Raw genomic sequence first — 17981 nt, 5'->3', positions numbered from 1 at the left:
TTTCCTAAGACACAGAGATATTCAGAGTCTGACTGGACACAGCCTTGGACAATTGGCTATAGTGGGCCCTGCCTGAGCAGGTGAGTTGGACCAGATGATCTCTAGAGGTCCCTTCCCACCTCAACAGTCTGTGATTCTGTACATTAGGTGATTTGTGATAAGGTACAATCTACAACAACCCCTAGATAAGCAGGGCTCAAGCTAGCTCCCTGTGGTATTTCACTTTGAACAGTGGTTGTTGTGTAACAGAATTTCCCCAGAATGAAGAGCTGTTTTATTGGCCTCCACTTACTCTTCTGGTTTCCAGGGCATTTCAGATGGAACTAATCAAGTCTGTTTGTCCACATGTCAACCTATTTTTCTGCCTTTTGCCTCATGACAACACACTGTTCAATGACCACTCAAAACTAACATCCAGGGCAGAGGTCTGCTGTGCTCAATGCCTTGGATCCAACTAAATGCATGGCATCACTCTCCATACAAAACAGATGAATCCAAATCCTGCCACAGCCCTTAAATCTCAGCCCTTAAACCAAATTCAGGTCATTAGATAGGTGTTAAAAATACACATAATGCTGTTAAAGCTTCTTTTAGATGCCACCAGAATACTATTTGTTCTTTGTTGGTGACACTATTGTTTTGATAAAAAAATAGAGTTTTTACTATAGGAGGAAACTACAATAATTATTATTAATATACCGTGTCAGGAACAAGGAACTCAAGAAATTAGAAATGTTACATATTTATCAAACTTGAATATATGTTTCGTTACTGTTTCAGACAAAGAAAAAGAAGACTTTAAAAAAAATATTTATATTACTGTATTATTAGGTCTGCTTTTGGCTTGACACACGAACTCCAGCCTGTTTGGATTATAAAGAATTGGAACAAAAACTGTGAGGCCGAAGCATTCCAATGCACCAATTCACTACCACATTTCTCTGTCATTCAGCATCCAAACTGCTCTTTGCTCTATAGCACCTAGAGAATATTCTCTTTGACAAAGAGGATGGTTTTCTGCTCAGGGAACAATTTCTCTGGGGACAGAATGGATATCAAAAAGTATTTTTCCTCAATGTTTCAGGATGGTTTGTAGTAACGCATAAAGAATTAAATGAATAACCTATCAGAAAGGTGAAATCGGGTAAAGGATGCCAGGTCAGGCTCAGAATTGCAGTAGTTCAGTGTAGACTGATGCATTGGAATTTGGAAGCTTGAGCAAACAAGTCTGTAAAAGTGGGTTAGAAATTCCATAAGGACATGCTTTCACGTGAATCTCCTGGCAGTATCATTTCTGGGCAGGCAGGCAGCCCTGGGAAGATAGCCATTCTCACTGCCTTTGCTGGACCTCTGTGTCCAAGAGAAAGTGAAGGGTAAAGTAGGACACAGACAAAGAGCCTATCTGGAAAGAAGTTTCACAGTTCAGAACATCAGGGCTACATTTTGGACAAATATAGCATGTCTGTAGATTAAGTACATTTTAGTTGGTGAAGATGATACATTTCCTGCACCACACATGGTCCCGTTAACTTATTTCCACTGCTTGTGCCTCTGAAACGGGGAAAGACCGTTCTCTGAGCTCTGGTCAACAAAACTAGGCACAGAATTGAGAGGACAACAATGGAAGCACATGCATGAATAAGTCATTTTTTGAGAAGTTTTCATTTAGAAAATAAAATAAAAATGAAAAATTTTAATAAACTTTAAGAAATATTATTTTGATTTTACATGCCAAAGACTTCTTTATTGAAAGCAGGGATAAAGAAATAGTACATTTTCAGTAAGCTTTGATAGTTTAAATAAATCTTTTATTGGAGCTATAAGACTTGATTAGCACTTCGAAAAAAAATTGAGTTTGAAGGTGTGAAACTTTGTGCTTGTTCTACTAAGCACAAAGCCTCTTCCTTCCCTGACTCTTTTTCTGTTATGTATCAGTGGAAGAGTCATGACAGGGTCGGTAGCTCCTGTTCTGTGTGAGTTTTGCCTCCTCCCTAGCCAACCTAAATAAACATTTGGTTACCAATCCCTCCCTAATAGACAGATCAGATCTCTAGGGAGATGCCACAGGAAGAATCATAGATTCATTTAGATTGGGAAAGACCTCTGAGATCATCGAGTCCAACCACTTACCCTTAGGCGGGGAATCTCACTTTGTTGTAGTGTGTGGAGGATTCAGGGTTTCAGGTCAGAGAAGTTCAGGCGCAAACACGAGTGCTGGGCCACAGCCCAACCCCCTCTTTGAATGAAACAGGTTTGTGGCAGGACCACAGCAGCCAGCCAGCGCCCCTGTTTGCTCCCGAAGTGGCTGATCAATGAATTGAATCTCCCCAACAGGGAAGATTCCAACAAAGGCAAACGTTCACTACCTGCTGTGACATCTGGGTCGCTGGTGGAACAGCATCACTCAGCCTCTTCCCCTCCTCAGCCACTGCATTCCCCCTCCCAGCGGTTGCTTCCCACCACCTCCCCACCCATCCTCTTTCCTCTCCCGTCCCTCCCAGCCCCGTGTCCGCCGGCAGCTGGCGGGGGCGTGCTCGGCGGAGCCGGGGAGGAGGCGGCGCCTTATAGCGGGGGCTCGGGGGCCGCGCCTGCAGAGCTCACTGAGCCCGGCGATACCCTGGACAGCGCCTCGCCGCCTCGCCGCCGCCATGGTGAGTGTCCCCCGCCCAGGGACCCTGCCCTGCGCTGCCCCCGGGGCTGATCGCACCCTGCATCTCTTCCCACACACACACACACACACATCCTGCCGGGGCTGGCTGCGAACGAGCCGCCGCTGCTCGCCGTGCCTCCCTGCCCCCCGCTCCGCCGCGGCCGGCAGAGAGCCCCCGCAACCCCGCTGACATCCCTCCCTCCCTCCCTCCCTCCCTCTTCCCTCGCTGCTATCCCCACTCCTACGGGCCGCATTTGGGGCGTGATTTTTCGGGGGGATAAGGGGGGATCCCCTTAGATGCCCCCCACCGCGACGCGGGTCGGGTCGAGCGGCGGTGAAGGGATGCTATAGGGAAGGCAAGAGCGACAGAGGGATATTAGGGAGGGAGGGAGGAAGGATGGGAGGGGGAGACCCGTGGGCACCCGCACAGCGCCGGGAACCGGGCGGCGTGCTGGTACAGGCACGTGGAGGAACGGGGTCGTGTGTGGAGGGAGGAAAGGGAGGGAGCAAGAGGTGCGCAGCACCTGAGCTCGAGCCCCCCTCTTCGCCCTGTCCCACTCCTAGTAGGTGCGTTTTTATCTACCCCGAGGTGCGTTTGAGCATGTTACATAAACCGATTATTCCCGTTAATTTGTTATCTTAATAGAAGCTCTTGCATTAGCCATGCAGTCTCTAGTGGAACACCTTTTTTTTTTTTTTCCTTGTGATGAATGAACAATGGAGTTTTAGATTCCAGTTCAGCATTTAAAAGAGTTAAAGTGGAACAATGTAGTCACCTATTCAGCGAGCAAGACCATTTCCCCACAGCACATCGTGTATTTGCAGTCATAGTAACTTGCCCCAAAGGGGCTCATCCTGTTTATAAACAGCAATGCGTTGAGTGCTGGCCTTAGAAAGTAGGACAGTATCACAGAGGTATTTTGCAGCCTGAAATTCTGAGGCAGGTGGGGATGAATAATTTGGCCAAGCTTATTGTATCAGAAGCTTGAGACATGATTGACAACAGAGACTATTTTTTCTTTTATATGATTTAACAACAAAAATACCTTTCCCCCCGCTAAAGTCTTTGCATCATATATAGTAAATTCTGCCTTCCTTGAATAAAAATCAGTTTAGACCCTCCCGTACCCCCTGACAATCCAGACATGAATAATATTCAAATAGTCATTCCATGAATTAACTTCAGTCCTCTTCCTAACAGTCATGTACCCACCTGCTGTCAGTGTGAATCTGTTTCTCCTATGTATTCCTTTTGCCATCAACTCAGCCTTGGGATAATGGATATGAGAAGACCCTATTGAAAAAGACCTGAAATGGTGCAGTAGTTTAAGCTGCCTAAGCCCTCCAGCATAACTTCCCCCTACATCATTGAATTACTATTTCTTATCAAGTAGGGTGGAACATGAACACAAAATCCATGACTAAATCACCACAGCTGCACAAAACCCAAGTTAGTACCAGCCATTGGTAATGTCTTCCTTATGACAGAGAAAGAAGGTTACAAAGAGACCTGGTGTTGCAGAAGACTATGTGCATTATTTATCAGTGATTAGTACATATATGTCCAGGTGCTCGGGAGTACTGAGTCAACTGGAAAGTTAAAATACCCTGAACTTGTTAAAATATTTTGACTCCTTCCAGGACTGAGTACAAATCAAGGAAGCATTAGTTGATAGCATAGGCACTGGCACCTTTGTACTAATGGAAATGATAGCTGAAACCTACCCTTAACCTGTTCTTTCTGGTTCTTAGAGCTGTTCAATTAACCTTGGCATTTTTCTTGAGATGACTGGAAGCAATATCCAGAAATTGCCATTCAGAGCTACACATGGGTTTCTATTAGCAAGTTTTGCTCTTCTATGTCTCCAGTAACCTTAGAGTTCAAGAGCTGCTGAGATTTCCCATACATAAAGACATTCTGGAGGAAGAATTGCCAGTTTGGGAGAATCCTTGAAGTGGTATAAAGGCTGAAGCTTGCTTTGGCTCAAAAAGTTTGAAAGAGTGTCCTTGGAATAATAGCTCCTGAAACAAAAACCTGACCTATTGATGAAAAGTGTTGCAATGCTGCTAATGCAGGGTTAAAAGTCACAGCACATCGATTTCTAGATGGACTTGGAGCTTGGGGGCAAGGGGTCACAGGGACATGGGAGGATACTACAAAAGGTATCAGTAGCAAATGAATTTTGGCCCAAGTAGTGGGAACATTGATTAAACACTCCCTTCTCTACTGGCACAGAAATAAACAAGTGCGTGTTGCTAGTGTCCCTTAAACTCAACTGAGAATTTTCTCAGCATCTTGGGTGTTCAATCACTATTATTTGCAGGGAGTAGCCTAAGGAAACTTTTTTTTTTTTTTTGAAACTTCTTTTTGCTTATGTAGCAAACCACCGCCATCATCAGACATTAAGTGTCTCCTCAGCATCCTCACTGTATGAGGGCAACCACAGTGGGTTGGTTCTTCTGTTTATGTAGTTCACTGCATCTCTACTTGCCCCAGTGAAACTAGGTCAAATTACACTGGCTCAGGATTTGGCTGCACCCTTGAACTTTAAACCGATTACACATTTTGATTTGTCAGTGTATTTTCCATGGAGTCAAATCCCACTTTTATGGAGTAAGAGAGTGTATAACCTTGCACAGTGCATGGCCACTAATACTTACAAAGAGGCTAGGTAACACTAAGGTAAGCATAAAACATGAGAACAGTGCAAAGCTGTGTCCAATAGGTTCCAGTATCTGTACCTCTGCAAGGATCCAGTTGTAGAGGGGTTATAGAGACAGCAGCTAGAATATTTTTTTCATTTCCTTGAGAGACTTTCATACCCTTTGAGGTACTGCAACTTTCAAATCAACACAGAAAGACACCTAACTCCTTTTAAGCAGTCATAAGCATCACGGCCACCATATCAGGATAGGAAGCTTGATATGGGCATACACTGATTGTAGAACATACAGAAAGGGCCCTAGAGAGCAACAAATATATCTTCTTTATTGACAGTAGTAAAAATAAATGCCTGTCTCATTGTCCATTAGTATTTGTTAATAGCTCCGAACACTGCATGAAAAAGAGTATTGCAAAGACCATATTCTAGCTCCTGAACAACGACATGGAAACTGGAAGGGAACACTTTTTTGGAGACAGAGATAATCCAGAGCAAAATGACTGACATGAGAGCCAGTGCTACAGCACCCACAAGATTCCTCCAGCCCCATCAGAATGAAGAGGGAGCAGACTTCAGGAACCCTGCCATTCAGATACACAGCAGGAAGCCAGGGTTTTGTCAGCTGATCCAGAATTAATAAGCTATGAGAAAACGTGTTGAGAAACTGCATATAGAACAGAAAAAATAGGCATAAGTACTTGCATAGAAACTCAAGAAGAGGCACTGAAGCTTTTTGCACATGGTGGAATTGATTAGAGAAAAAAAGCTTCCAGGAACTGAAGTCCAGTGTTTCATTTGCATAGTAAGTTCTAGACACCTGCTTACCAAAACCTGCATGCTGCCCTTGGTGTTGATCCCTTTTATCTCTAAAGAATCCTATGATTCTTTAAGACTGATCATTATATCTTCATTACGAGCAGTCTGACTTGCGAAAAACCCCACACTCCTATTGTTTATCAGGAATTTGGTTTTACATTCATTTAGTTTTATAGCATCTCTTGATTTTATTGAAGAAAAAAAATTAATCATATTCAAACACTTTAAAATTGAACCTCTGTCTCAATCAAAAGCTGCGAAAAAACCCTGCAGTAGTGTTTTCTTTAGGTATTACTAAACTCCAAAATAAGGTAAATATAAAGGACTGGTATATCCCATGACCTAAGCAAACTTCAAGTATAAATCCATAGAGTAACATCAGGTAAGAATTTTTCCTAAGGCTTTCATGACACTTTATATGAGAGTTTTGTTAATCACTGCCTGTAAAACTGATTTAGAAGCTGAGGCATTGACAAGCCTCATATGTACTGAGTCTGAAGTCTGTATTCAATGATAAAGTAAGTGCACAAGTGCAGCCTGGCTTGTAATTAAAGAAGGTAATGGAGAAGGGAGGGTAATTAGGAGGATGAAACTAACTGTACCACTGGTTGTTCAGAGCCAGAAGGCTGCTGGGATGAGCCTGCCTTTTGAGGCAATGATGGAAGGGCACAAGAAGGATTGCCCAGCTGTAATAAAGAAACAGACCTGTAGCTCTGTCACATTATAAATGCTACACTTCAGACTTTGAGCACATCAAATTTATCAGCCAATTTGTAAGTGCCTGGCAACAGTGCAGCTTGTAAATCCATTATCTGCATACACCCTTCACGGCTTGCCTTTATCATATGCTAAATACATGGGCCAAAATATCTAAGTGGCTGCATCTTTACCCATGGGACTGCTGCACAGCTGACAAGTAAAGTGTGATATGAAATGAAGTGAATATTAATGACTCCTTTAGGACTTCTTATCTACCCAAACAACAGCAAAACCCACTTTAATTATTGATGACTAGTTATGTTCAGATCTAGGAGGGAAAATAGAGTTCCTTAAATCTTCAAGAATACGACAATTAACATTGTATTGGCATTAATATTGACAGTACTCTGACTCAGTGTCAATCTAACAAGATCTGAGTGATATTTTTACATATTACATTCATCTAGCTAATGACTTTGTTAAAACTGACCATGATAAAATGATAGAGGTCAGCTATCCCACGTGGAAGGAAATCAAACCCTCTCTGGCAGAAAAATGGTATATGAGGAGGTATAATTAAAGAATAAAAAAATTAAAATAGTTTTCACCATTGTTTGGAGTAGATTTCCCCCTCCTAAGAAAGACAGATATGGAAATGAAGCAAGAAATACTTCATATTCTGTGTCATCATTTGAAAGCCAGATACAGCAAGAATTGTAAGTAGGGTGGCCAAGTTTTAAATAAATACCCTAAATCTAAGCACAACACAACAAAACAGTTCTTTCCCTATTCTTAAAGGCCTCCTACAGTATGCTAGTCAGTAGTTACCATTCATGACACTTTGCAGCTAGCGAATACAATGCGGTACAGCAGCCCAATGGGGGGGTGACTTACACACATGATAAAAGGTCTACAGCTGTTGTTATTTCCTCTATGTGACAATAACTGATGCAGTTTAGAGACATTTTGTATCTTTAGGGCCTTACCATGCAGCACAGTCATTAGCATTTTTATTTTGAGAAAAGCGTCAGTTTGAGTGTTTCCATGGACTAATGGGCTTAAGAGTCTTGGGCTTTAAAATTCCAGTTATGTGTGGATTAAAGTCTAGGATACCTACTGTTGGGGCTAACGGAGAAAGGGAGCTAATTAGCTTGTGCACCCTCTCATCCTGTGCCAGCAGACGGTGCTCTGTTATTTGGGTTCCATACACTTTTAAGAAGAGGTGTCCTTGGAGTTCATTAGCCTGATTTAAGGTTTTTAAAAGAGGTAAATTTAGAACTGTTTTGGAGGAGGAGACATAAGAGAACTTCCATACTGTCTTTTTTCTTCCTTAATAAACTTGAAAAATCAACTGTCATTTCCTTTCCTCTCCTTGCACAATCTTCTTTAAATAAGACTGAAGTCCAAAGCATGAATTAGCATTTGAAATACAGGGTTTTGCCCTCGAGGATTTAAGGGAGAAATGGAAGAAAGAAAAAAAAAATTAGGGACCAGTTAACAGAACAAGAAGATATTTTCCTCTTTAATTGTTTTTTTTTGTGTGTGTTCTCAAGTGACACTTTGGAAAACAGGCATCAGATTCTGTTTCTTTATTTCCCTATATTACACTTGCATTTTCACAGCCAGCTAGAAGTAAAAAAATACTTTGTTTCTTGGATTTTGCTGTGAGCATGGATAAAACTGTTCCAAAATGCAAAGTGCCTTCAAGCTGGCAGGGAATAAATGGTTGGCAAAGTTTTTGAGAGTGATTTCCATGACAGGGAATTGGCACATCTTTTGGTAAGGCAGTTCTGAATACTACTGTCCACACCCGCTTTCTCTCCAATTGCTGGCTGCAGCCAGGCAAGTTACTTCTATTGCAGTTTAAAAGGTTAGTTGTGAGGTTATGCAAGTTCTGCATCTGCTAGAAGTGGGTATTTATGTCAGAACCATGTTTTATTATGTACACAGTTTATTTTTCCCAGTGTCTGTCAAAAGTCCATGCAATTCCAGGGGGAAAAAACCATGAAGTCTATTTTTACCTTAATGTTCTTATCAATCTATTATTCAGATCTCTTTATGTATTAAGTAGTTTAAACAATTTGCATCATGACAGGCTACTCAAAATTCAAATGCTTATCTCATATGAAAAATATCCCATGAAATACTTTTAGGAACAGCTGCATCAGTTTTCTCAGCTGTTCTTACTACGTGCCTTCTTGGAGTAACATTTCAGTGTTGCTCTGCTGTTACACCAGAGACTGTACTGTGGCTTTAAATCTTCATATCAGCCCTTTTTACCTAGAAGTACCTTCTTACCTAGACTAGACTTCTTTTCAAGATGTATCTTTTAATACTGACAGAAGGATGTGCATGAAGCCAGACAAAAACTCCATCTTTTCAAGTTTATGGGAAAAAAAAGAAAAATCAAAGACATGGAAAATGAGTGTTTCAGAAACCAGCTCATATTAGTAAAGTGTTTATAGGCTCCTTTCTTTTTCCCAATTCCTACCGCTGCCGAAAGCAGAAATGAAAGATGTCTTCCAAACAGCAGTTATCGTCACTCCCCAAAGAGTAGACGTCTTGCTTTCTGTAAGTTACCTAAGAAATCTTCTCCCAAAAATCAGATCCTTCCATTGAAAAATGTGTTAGAATAAACTGGATTCACCCTCAAAAACATCCCTGGGAATTTTTCCTCTTCAAATACTAGAGCTATTGGCTTTATTTAGAAACTTGATGATTAAGAACCATGAGAAGGTACCACTGAATCAGTCCTTCCCCAGAACCAGACAAATGAAGTATATATCACATCTCTAGTTTTATGGCATTCTTTTCAATTTCCAAGGCTCCACTTTCTGGCAGAAGTTTAGTTACATATTCCTCTAAGATTATTTTTTTTCTGACATGTGTCACAAGCATCACAAGGATGTTCACGCTCCCCTTTGAAAGCTGAGATAAAGCCTGTGATTTCTTGGCACAGGAACACATTTGAAACTTGGCTTTAAAACTGGCAATTTGTGCAACACAATAGAAAAAGTAGCATTTAGGTTTATTGCTCTGTAAAATACCAATAGCTCTCCATTTCAGTGAAAACCAATACTGAAAACCTTTTGGGTTTAATACAGTTATTTCTTCCTTACTGCTGGAGTCTTTGTAAGCCTGCAATTTAATAGTATCTGCAAAACCCCTTGAAAGATAAAAGGCTAGATGAGAGTTATTTTGCTTACAAAAACCTAAAGAAAAAGTAAAAAATATCCCTCATAACCTACCTTGGAGGAAAAAGCAACACTTTTTTCCCCCTTTTACATTTACTAAATTTGTAGCATAATTTTATTTCTAATCAGGTATCTTTAAAATGTCCCATCAGGACTAAATCTAATGTGGTATTTGTTTTTGGTTTTTTTCACAAAATAATTTCTTTTTCATCAATCAGGAGGTAATTTTCTTCTGTTTGCTAGACACTTTTGGGAGATGTCAGAATTCGGATCAGAAACTGTTTTGATGGAAAGGTGCAAAGTTGAAAGCCAAGACAGAGAGCAGTGTCTATGAGGAGAGGTGTAGAAGGGAAACAACACAGCACTATCCCAGTTTGCCTCCAGATGTGTGTTCTTGAGTTTAAAGGAGTGAATTTCAATATTCTGGCTCGTTAAACCTCAAGTCTTGCTGGAATTTGACATGTGTACTGCAAGCACTCAATAAGCCTAACAACCTCTTGAGCACTTGGTAGGATAAGGAACATCCTGACCAACTGGAAATAAGAAACCTACACTAGTCCCCTAGTCTTCAGCAAATTTGGGGTCTCCTGTGCTCTTGCTTCTTTTACAAAAGCATCCTTTCACTCTTCCACCTCCAAAATGAATGGCATTGATTAGACACTGGTGTAAATGTGATTCTCACCAGTTTTTGTGGTATGCAATAAGGTGGTTATTTAAGTGAAGAGGATACAATATTATTCAAATAACGACGTAATGTAAATTAACAATACTGAGCTAAGTAACAAAGTTTAAAGCAAAGTGACATCATTCAGTACCTATGACACTTCATTCCTCTGTCCAGAATTAGATGTGGTTTGAGAATTTGTTACCTGAAATGGTCTTGCACTTGCCTCCACAAACCAATTTGGGATATATTTTGATCAGATCTTCGGGTTAATACTGTAGGTAACTGAGTTTAAATTACAAAGGAGAAATGTGCATAGTCAGAGTGAAGGGAGCTTTCAATTCAGTTAGAGCCCTCAAATAACACAGTACTTATACCTAGCTGGGAAAAGTACCAGAAGACATTATCAGACATCATCTCTTGGTTTCTTTCTTGGAATCTTCCTAAAAGAAATACTTTGAAATAGATGGATTTTCTTTAAAAACAATGATATTTGGAATTCTTTTTTTTTTTTTTTTACTTGCTTACTTGACTCCCTTAGCTATCAAACACTTGCTCTCTCACCATATTTACAGGTTGCGCAGACCTAAACAGAGATATATATTTCTTGGCATAGTCTGTTTTGTAGGGGAAAGCTTCTTATTGCCACTTCTTTGCTTGTAACATCTTAGTGATATCTTTACGATATTTAATAGCTAGATTTACCATCATCAGCTTTGCCACTTTTTCAGACAATACATTTTTCATTTTTCTGGCAAACAATTATTATGTGTCTAATAGTTATTCTTCCCTTAGTTTTTTGGTGGTTGTTTTTTTTTTTTTTTTTTTTTTTTTTTTTTTTTTTTTTTTTTTTTTTTTTTTTTTTTTTTTTTTTTTTTTTTTTTTTTTTTTTTTTTTTTTTTTTTTTTTTTTTTTTTTTTTTTTTTTTTTTTTTGGTTGTTGTTTTTTATTTTGAGTATAGAAGCTCTTCATCTGCCTTTAAGGTTATCTTTGAGGTATTGAAACTTAAATCAGCTGCAGATGCCATCAATGCTGCTTCTGACTTCTCCTGTAAAACAAATTTATTTATTACATTTACTTGTAAGAAATTGTCATCTCTTCAGGTAGTTATTCCCAAGAGCACACATTTGATGCAAAGTAAGAAGTGATGCTTATCCTTCTTGGAAACCTGAGCTTGTGAGGATATTCATTTTCTGGAAAGTGGTATTTGATCAGTGCCTGTGATGTATATCAGGTCCCAGATAGTTCAAGCTGACCTTGCCAGCAATTCTGTTTTCCTCCCTGCCTGCTATCTGTCCACTACAGAGCACCACTGAACCTCATTGATACTTAGCTGTGAAGGGAACCAACATTTTTCCACATGATCTCTATCTTTATAATGGCTGTTTCTTCTAAGAATCAATTAATAGTTCAGTCAGTCCAGGTGGGTGTGACAGTCACTGCTGTGCAGCACTCTCATGTAGATGTTATGTCATATGGAAATTCCCAGCTTCGATGGCACTTGATTTTACAGGTCAGCTTAGGCTGATCCTATCAGGTGATCTTCCCGAATAATGAAGAAAGCTAGCTGTGTGACAAGCTTCCACCAAGGAAGCCTTCTAATACTGAGCACTAATGATCCTTGTGTGTCCCTTCCAATTCAGAATATTCTGTGATTCTGTGATTTCATATAACCACAAAGACAGAAAATGTATTGTGAGACCAGCAATACCCATTGAAGCACTGGGTGTCTTCTAGTCATATTTTCTTTACATAATATAGATATTGTGACATGCTTATTCTTTAAAATTTCTTCTTTCAGTCAGCAGTTACTGGTAAATGATATCTAGCATTAAATGATAAATTAGAAGATAAATGTCTATTAAAACTCATAAGCTTGAAATCTGTTTGATTTAAAATATAATGTACAGATTTTAGAAGCAGCTATTTTTACCTAAAGCTCCACGTTTCTTTCCCAGACTGATTTATACTCCTAACAACCTAATTGAAAAGCTTCCTGTACTGAGTTTTGTACACGCATTTGTCACACAGCAGTTAGAGTGTTTTGTACGTGGCTAATGACCTCGAAGTGAAATTGAAAGGCTTTGCATGTGTTGGAAGATTAAGGCTGAAACCTTAGAAGCTGGGATGTGAACTCTCTAATCCTCAGCAGCATGCTACAAACACCTCCCCCTCTTCCATTCTTTTTCTTCCCCTTTTTCCACTTACATCCATATAAATAACTCAGGATAGGGCCTATCCATTTGGGCAGCAACTATAAGAAATGGTGCAGCAAATGACTGCTAACCAAGAAAAACCATTTCTCTAGCGGGCAAAAGAACACAGCGGGATTTCCTTCACCCAGACTATAAGAATAAGAACAAATCTGTAAGCTGAGTGCTGTTACTTTTAAGGATGTGTCTAAAGCAGGCTACAACATGACTTATCTTACCAGTCTCTGCATGGAGAGCAACAGCAAGAAACCACACACACACACACACACACACACATACCAGCACATAACCTGCAGCTCTGTGGTACCTTACCAGATTCCTTCATTCCATGTTTTGAAGAGAAGTTAAACGACAAGGGCTCCACTCCCGGCGGTGGGTCCAGTGAGTCTGGTTAAGGGGACTGTTACGTCCACAGGGAGCTCTGTTGACCTCTCCAGCAGCCAGCACAATTTATACCCATACATGCTGGGCTGTAATTACGCTATGAGCATGCCCCCTTATAAATCTCCTGCTTCTTTCAGGTCCATTCTCATGTGGCAAGAGGATGGGAATGTGTACTACTTTATACCTTGTATAATTCAACAACTTGAGCAGGTTAGAGAGAGTATGTATCAGGGTAGGTACTTAGCCTAGTTTGGCTAAATGTTCATAGGTTAGAGAGAGTATGTATCAGGGTAGGTACTTAGCCTAGTTTGGCTAAATGTTCATAGATGCATTTTTTCACTAAGGAAATACAGCTGGGCAGAATTCATCTCAGTAGCTTTACATAAGGATTAAATAAGACAGTCGGTGGAGTGTTTGGGAAACAGAGTGAACACATAGGCATTAATATAGACATGCTTTTGTGGATTTTAATCCCACTTTGTTCCTTTCTGGGATTTCTGAATTTACAGAGATCAGTAAAAAACCTTAATTTACAGGTACTCTTTTTAAATATAATTCTAGTTTTACTGTTACAATGAAAAGCTTGAAAGTATGACTGTAACTTCTGGAGCGTGTGAATTTATGGAAACAAGAACTTGGCAGATGAGCTCAGTAAAAATGAAGGACAGAGGGAGTTTGATTGGGGAATCTATACTGAAGAAGTCACTACAAAAACCAGCCAAGGATATGACCACCTGTCTGCTCCTGTTCCAGCTCCCAGTCACACAGCACCGTTCCTTTGCTGCAGGTCACTGTCCTGCCTGACTCCGCACATGAACTTGGCATAACATATTTTAAGAGCTTCTGCTTGGATAGTTTCAATTAACCAGAGTCACTTTGTCTGTACCAGCACTACCAATAGCTCTGCAGGGCATTCCCAGGCCAGGGGAAGCACAGATGAGAAGCCAGTGCAGAACCCAACTCTCCAGCCAGCACAGTGGCTCTTGTGGTGCCTGAAATGCAATAGATCTTAAGCTCTGATTTAGTTTTCCTTTATGTTTATAAGGAGTTCAAGGCAGTTAAATAACTGCATCAAGTGGAGGTGGTTTTGCTCATGAGGATGAAGGTATTTTCAGGACCATTATTTTTTCTGAAAAAATAAGGTATACTATGTTATAATTTTTCTATTACTCCTAGAAGTTTTTTATATTTAAAACATGCTTCTGTACACATTCTGTAGCTATTACAATTTTAAAATGCTTCAGGAGTATAAAATTAATAGTGGTTGACTTCAGAAATTCATAACATATTGAGTACATGTACAGTACAGAGTTAAGTGATGCAAACAAAATGTGCTGCATTTCTTCATTATCTTACATACAGTACCTGTAGCATTATCTGTACTAGAAGTGCATTCTACCTCATAAGTCCTGACTAGGTGACTTTGATACTGGTTTGAAACAGGTATTAATTACATATATATATAAAGCTGTCCGTTTTTCCCACAGCTCTCACAGTTTTCCTTCTTTGTTACATGATTTACAGGCTGTATTCAATCTTCTACCACTCTTGTCCTTAGCAAAAGTGTGTCTATAAAGGGAATTAGCATTGCAGGAAAAAGTCTGCATTAAGAAATTTTTTAGTTAATATTTTACAAGTTGAGTTTCTGACTTAGGGTTTTCTGAAGGGCTGCTGACAACTGTCTGTTAAATAGTTCAAGATATCTAAAAAACCCTAAGGCTTTATTTAATTTTTATATGCTTACATTTTAATACCTTATTTTAATTTAATTTCTTGTCTTTTAAGGAGAAAACCACACAGTCCTAGTTTTAAATCTGCCTAGAGGAACCAGAAACACTACCCACACAGGTTTTCTGATACACCTGCCCTGTCTCCCCTGCCAGCAGGAGAGCACCCTCCAGCACTTGTATGAACTGTTTAACAAACTCAGGCAAAGCCATTCAGTCGAGGAGAGCCCCAGTCAGGGAACACATTTTACAAAATCCTTCTTGATCCTGTATCAGGAGGGGCAGGCAGCCCCTTGCACATTAATCCCCGTCGGGGACACAGTGTTACGTTGCAGACATCTGGGACGGCAACCAAGAAACCTACTTCTTCTGCATAGAGTGCCCTTTGTCTTCCTGCACTGCCAGAATTGTGGGAAAACCAGAGCTCTTGCTTTTGGGTTTTTTTGGGGGGAGTTTTGTTTTGTTCTGCTTTTGTGGGTTTTTTTAGGTTCTTTGTCCAACAAGCCATGAGATCGTGTGCAGAGTCTTAGGATCTCCTATTCATCTTAGATCTTAAGTTTGTTACAGAAGAAAATGAAGAGATTTTCACAGTGCTAGGAAGGATATGTTGTCAGTTTGTCTCTGTTCTTTCTCCAGAAAAACAGTCAAATGTGTATGCCAAATACAAAATAAAGCACTGCACGCATTATACTGACTTGCGAAATCAGCTTCTCAGCAGCGACAATATCTATCTGCAAGTAATAAGAAAAACAAAATTAGCAGGATATGGCATCCTGGGAAAACTGAGCTGCCTTGTAAACTTGTTGCTGTAATTTTCCCCTACCATTACATTTGCTTCTTGTGCCCATCTTGTGTATTTATTGTATGTGTCCAAATGTAGGATGTGAGTTCTTTGCTGCATTTGAGGCATATTTTGGGCAAATACTCTATACCCAGCTACATATCTGGGGAATATTCTGTTCCAAAACCAAATAATCTGGTAAATCCAAAGCCTTAAAAGTGTAATTGCCCTCCTTTGTTTTGGTAGAATTATTTTCCTGTGCTTCTCAAAGTGCAGCTGTTTTCTTGCTCTTACATAATGAGAAGTCATATACTGCTTCTCCACCGTGTAGTTTGGTTATGCATCCCTTACCAAGTCTAGTTGTTTGGAAGCAGGTGTGTTAAGCTGTGCAGGCTTTCCTATTGCTGATGTAAAATTAGTTCTGACACTGATCTGCCTTCCCAGTGCCTTGTAAAGTCAACAAGAGCTGAACAGGCCATTAAGAAAAGAACTGTAATAAAACTAACCTCTCTCTAGAAAAACTCATTGGGGTTCTTTGCTTGTAATTTTAAGACCTTTCTGCTCTAAAGGAAACTTTCTGTCATTCAAGCTGGAATCAGTTCCCAAGGATTGTTGCTTTGCCTGAGAAAAGGATTTATTCACTCAGGCTGTTAGAAGGAGGCAGAATTTTTATCTACTCTTTCATTTTTAACTGACTTCCTTTTTTTTTATTCCCTCACAGTCATACATTCTTATCACATCATCACTGGCAGGAATTATACTCCATCTCAGGTCATTCTACCGTTTTAAATTTGATTGTTAGAGCAGAGGAAAAATGAGGTCAGTAATTGCTACCATTTTCTTGGGAACTGACAGGCCACGTCTGAGGTCTCCCCAGAGAAATCTTCTTTAATTACAAGTTAAGCTGATGTTCCCCCATGTAGCAGGTAGAATTGAGCGGGATTACTTTTAAAAGGATTGCAGCGATCTGCTTTCATGACAGTTTCATTTTGAAATTCTGATAACAAGCAAGAGGATGGATGATAAATATACGGTTCTTGAGAGTGTACACAACTGACACATACTGCAAATTGGGCCACAGTAGCCACCCTTCCTTTTCACTCTTCTTTTAAGGCCATATAAGTTTTATTTCAAGTGCTGCAATTGGCAGGTATTATTTTAGTGATTATTTAATATTATTGCAAAGAACAGAGACAGAAAAAAAAAGTATTTGGAAATTAGTGAAAGGGAAATAATGCAAGCAACAATTCCAGATAGGGAATTTTTCATCTTGGAGACACTGACCCTCAGCCAAGATCAAGCAATGAAAAATATGTAATGGACTGAATGCTTTCAAGTATTTAAATTATGAATAGATTTTGGGAAACCAAGTAAATATTAATGGATTCTTATATCACTTTTACTCTAACCCATGTAGTTGTAGTGCAGAAACCTTCCAAATTCCTTTTCCTTATACTTAAAATTCCAAAGAACTGATCAATTTTGCAAAAGCAATTTATTTCACGATGATATATGTTCTGACAGTAGTGTGACAGGTAAAATAAGTCTTCCCTCATTTTACGTGAGAAATTAATATTTTCTATGATTTCTAGCAGGTTGTATTGTCCAGAAACAAAGACTGGTATCTGAAATAGCTCACATTCTTACAGTGTTTTCATTAAAATTCTTCTGCCTCTTAGTGCTTACTCACCTTTGATACTGATGGTGTTTCGGCTTGGTTTGAATCCTGACAGAATCCATAAAGCAGATATTCCTCCACCTAGGCCCTTACTCCCATGTGTGGGATGAGCAGGCTTAGCATCAAGCAAGTGAAAATAGACCTCTTATTAAACAAAATTAAAAATCCTAAAGCAGAAGGAGCCTAAATATTAGTGCCATTTATCCAGAAGTGAAAAGTCTGGAGTATGTTAGCTCCTCAGCTGAAAACAGCTCAAACTCCCATTTCCTATGGGAGTCACCAACCATAACCACAACTGAGAAAGCCTGAGAGAAAAATGTTTCTCTAGAGTTTCTGGCTTGTAAAGGCCTGCCACAGAGAATTGAGGTGCTCTCACAGTGCCTGCTTCTGACAGCAACCCCCAAAGCCAGGCAATCCATTTTCATGAGTTTTACACGAAGTAAAATGCTGCACAACTCACTCTGCAAATATAACTGCACTAAAGCAGTACATGCTGACGTTTGGGCTTTCTT

At 39.8% G+C, this 17981-nt stretch overlaps 1 protein-coding gene across 1 annotated transcript in view; it reads left to right on the top strand.

Annotated features, from left to right (window-relative positions):
* Positions 1–2415: 2415 nt before the first annotated feature.
* The window catches only part of ELOVL2 (ELOVL fatty acid elongase 2), a 49390-nt gene continuing 33824 nt past the window's right edge, over positions 2416–17981 (top strand). Inside the window, exon 1 of the mRNA XM_027900954.1 lies at positions 2416–2651. Coding sequence (XP_027756755.1) covers positions 2649–2651 — 3 coding nt within the window. The 5' untranslated portion in view covers positions 2416–2648. The remainder of the gene's footprint in view (positions 2652–17981) is intronic.

The sequence above is a fragment of the Empidonax traillii genome, unplaced genomic scaffold (genome assembly GCF_003031625.1).
Source record: "Empidonax traillii isolate 1590-97213 ecotype Southwest subspecies unplaced genomic scaffold, ASM303162v1 scaffold758:size305278, whole genome shotgun sequence".
NCBI lineage: Eukaryota > Metazoa > Chordata > Aves > Passeriformes > Tyrannidae > Empidonax > Empidonax traillii.
This window is presented reverse-complemented; position numbering and strand designations above follow the sequence as displayed.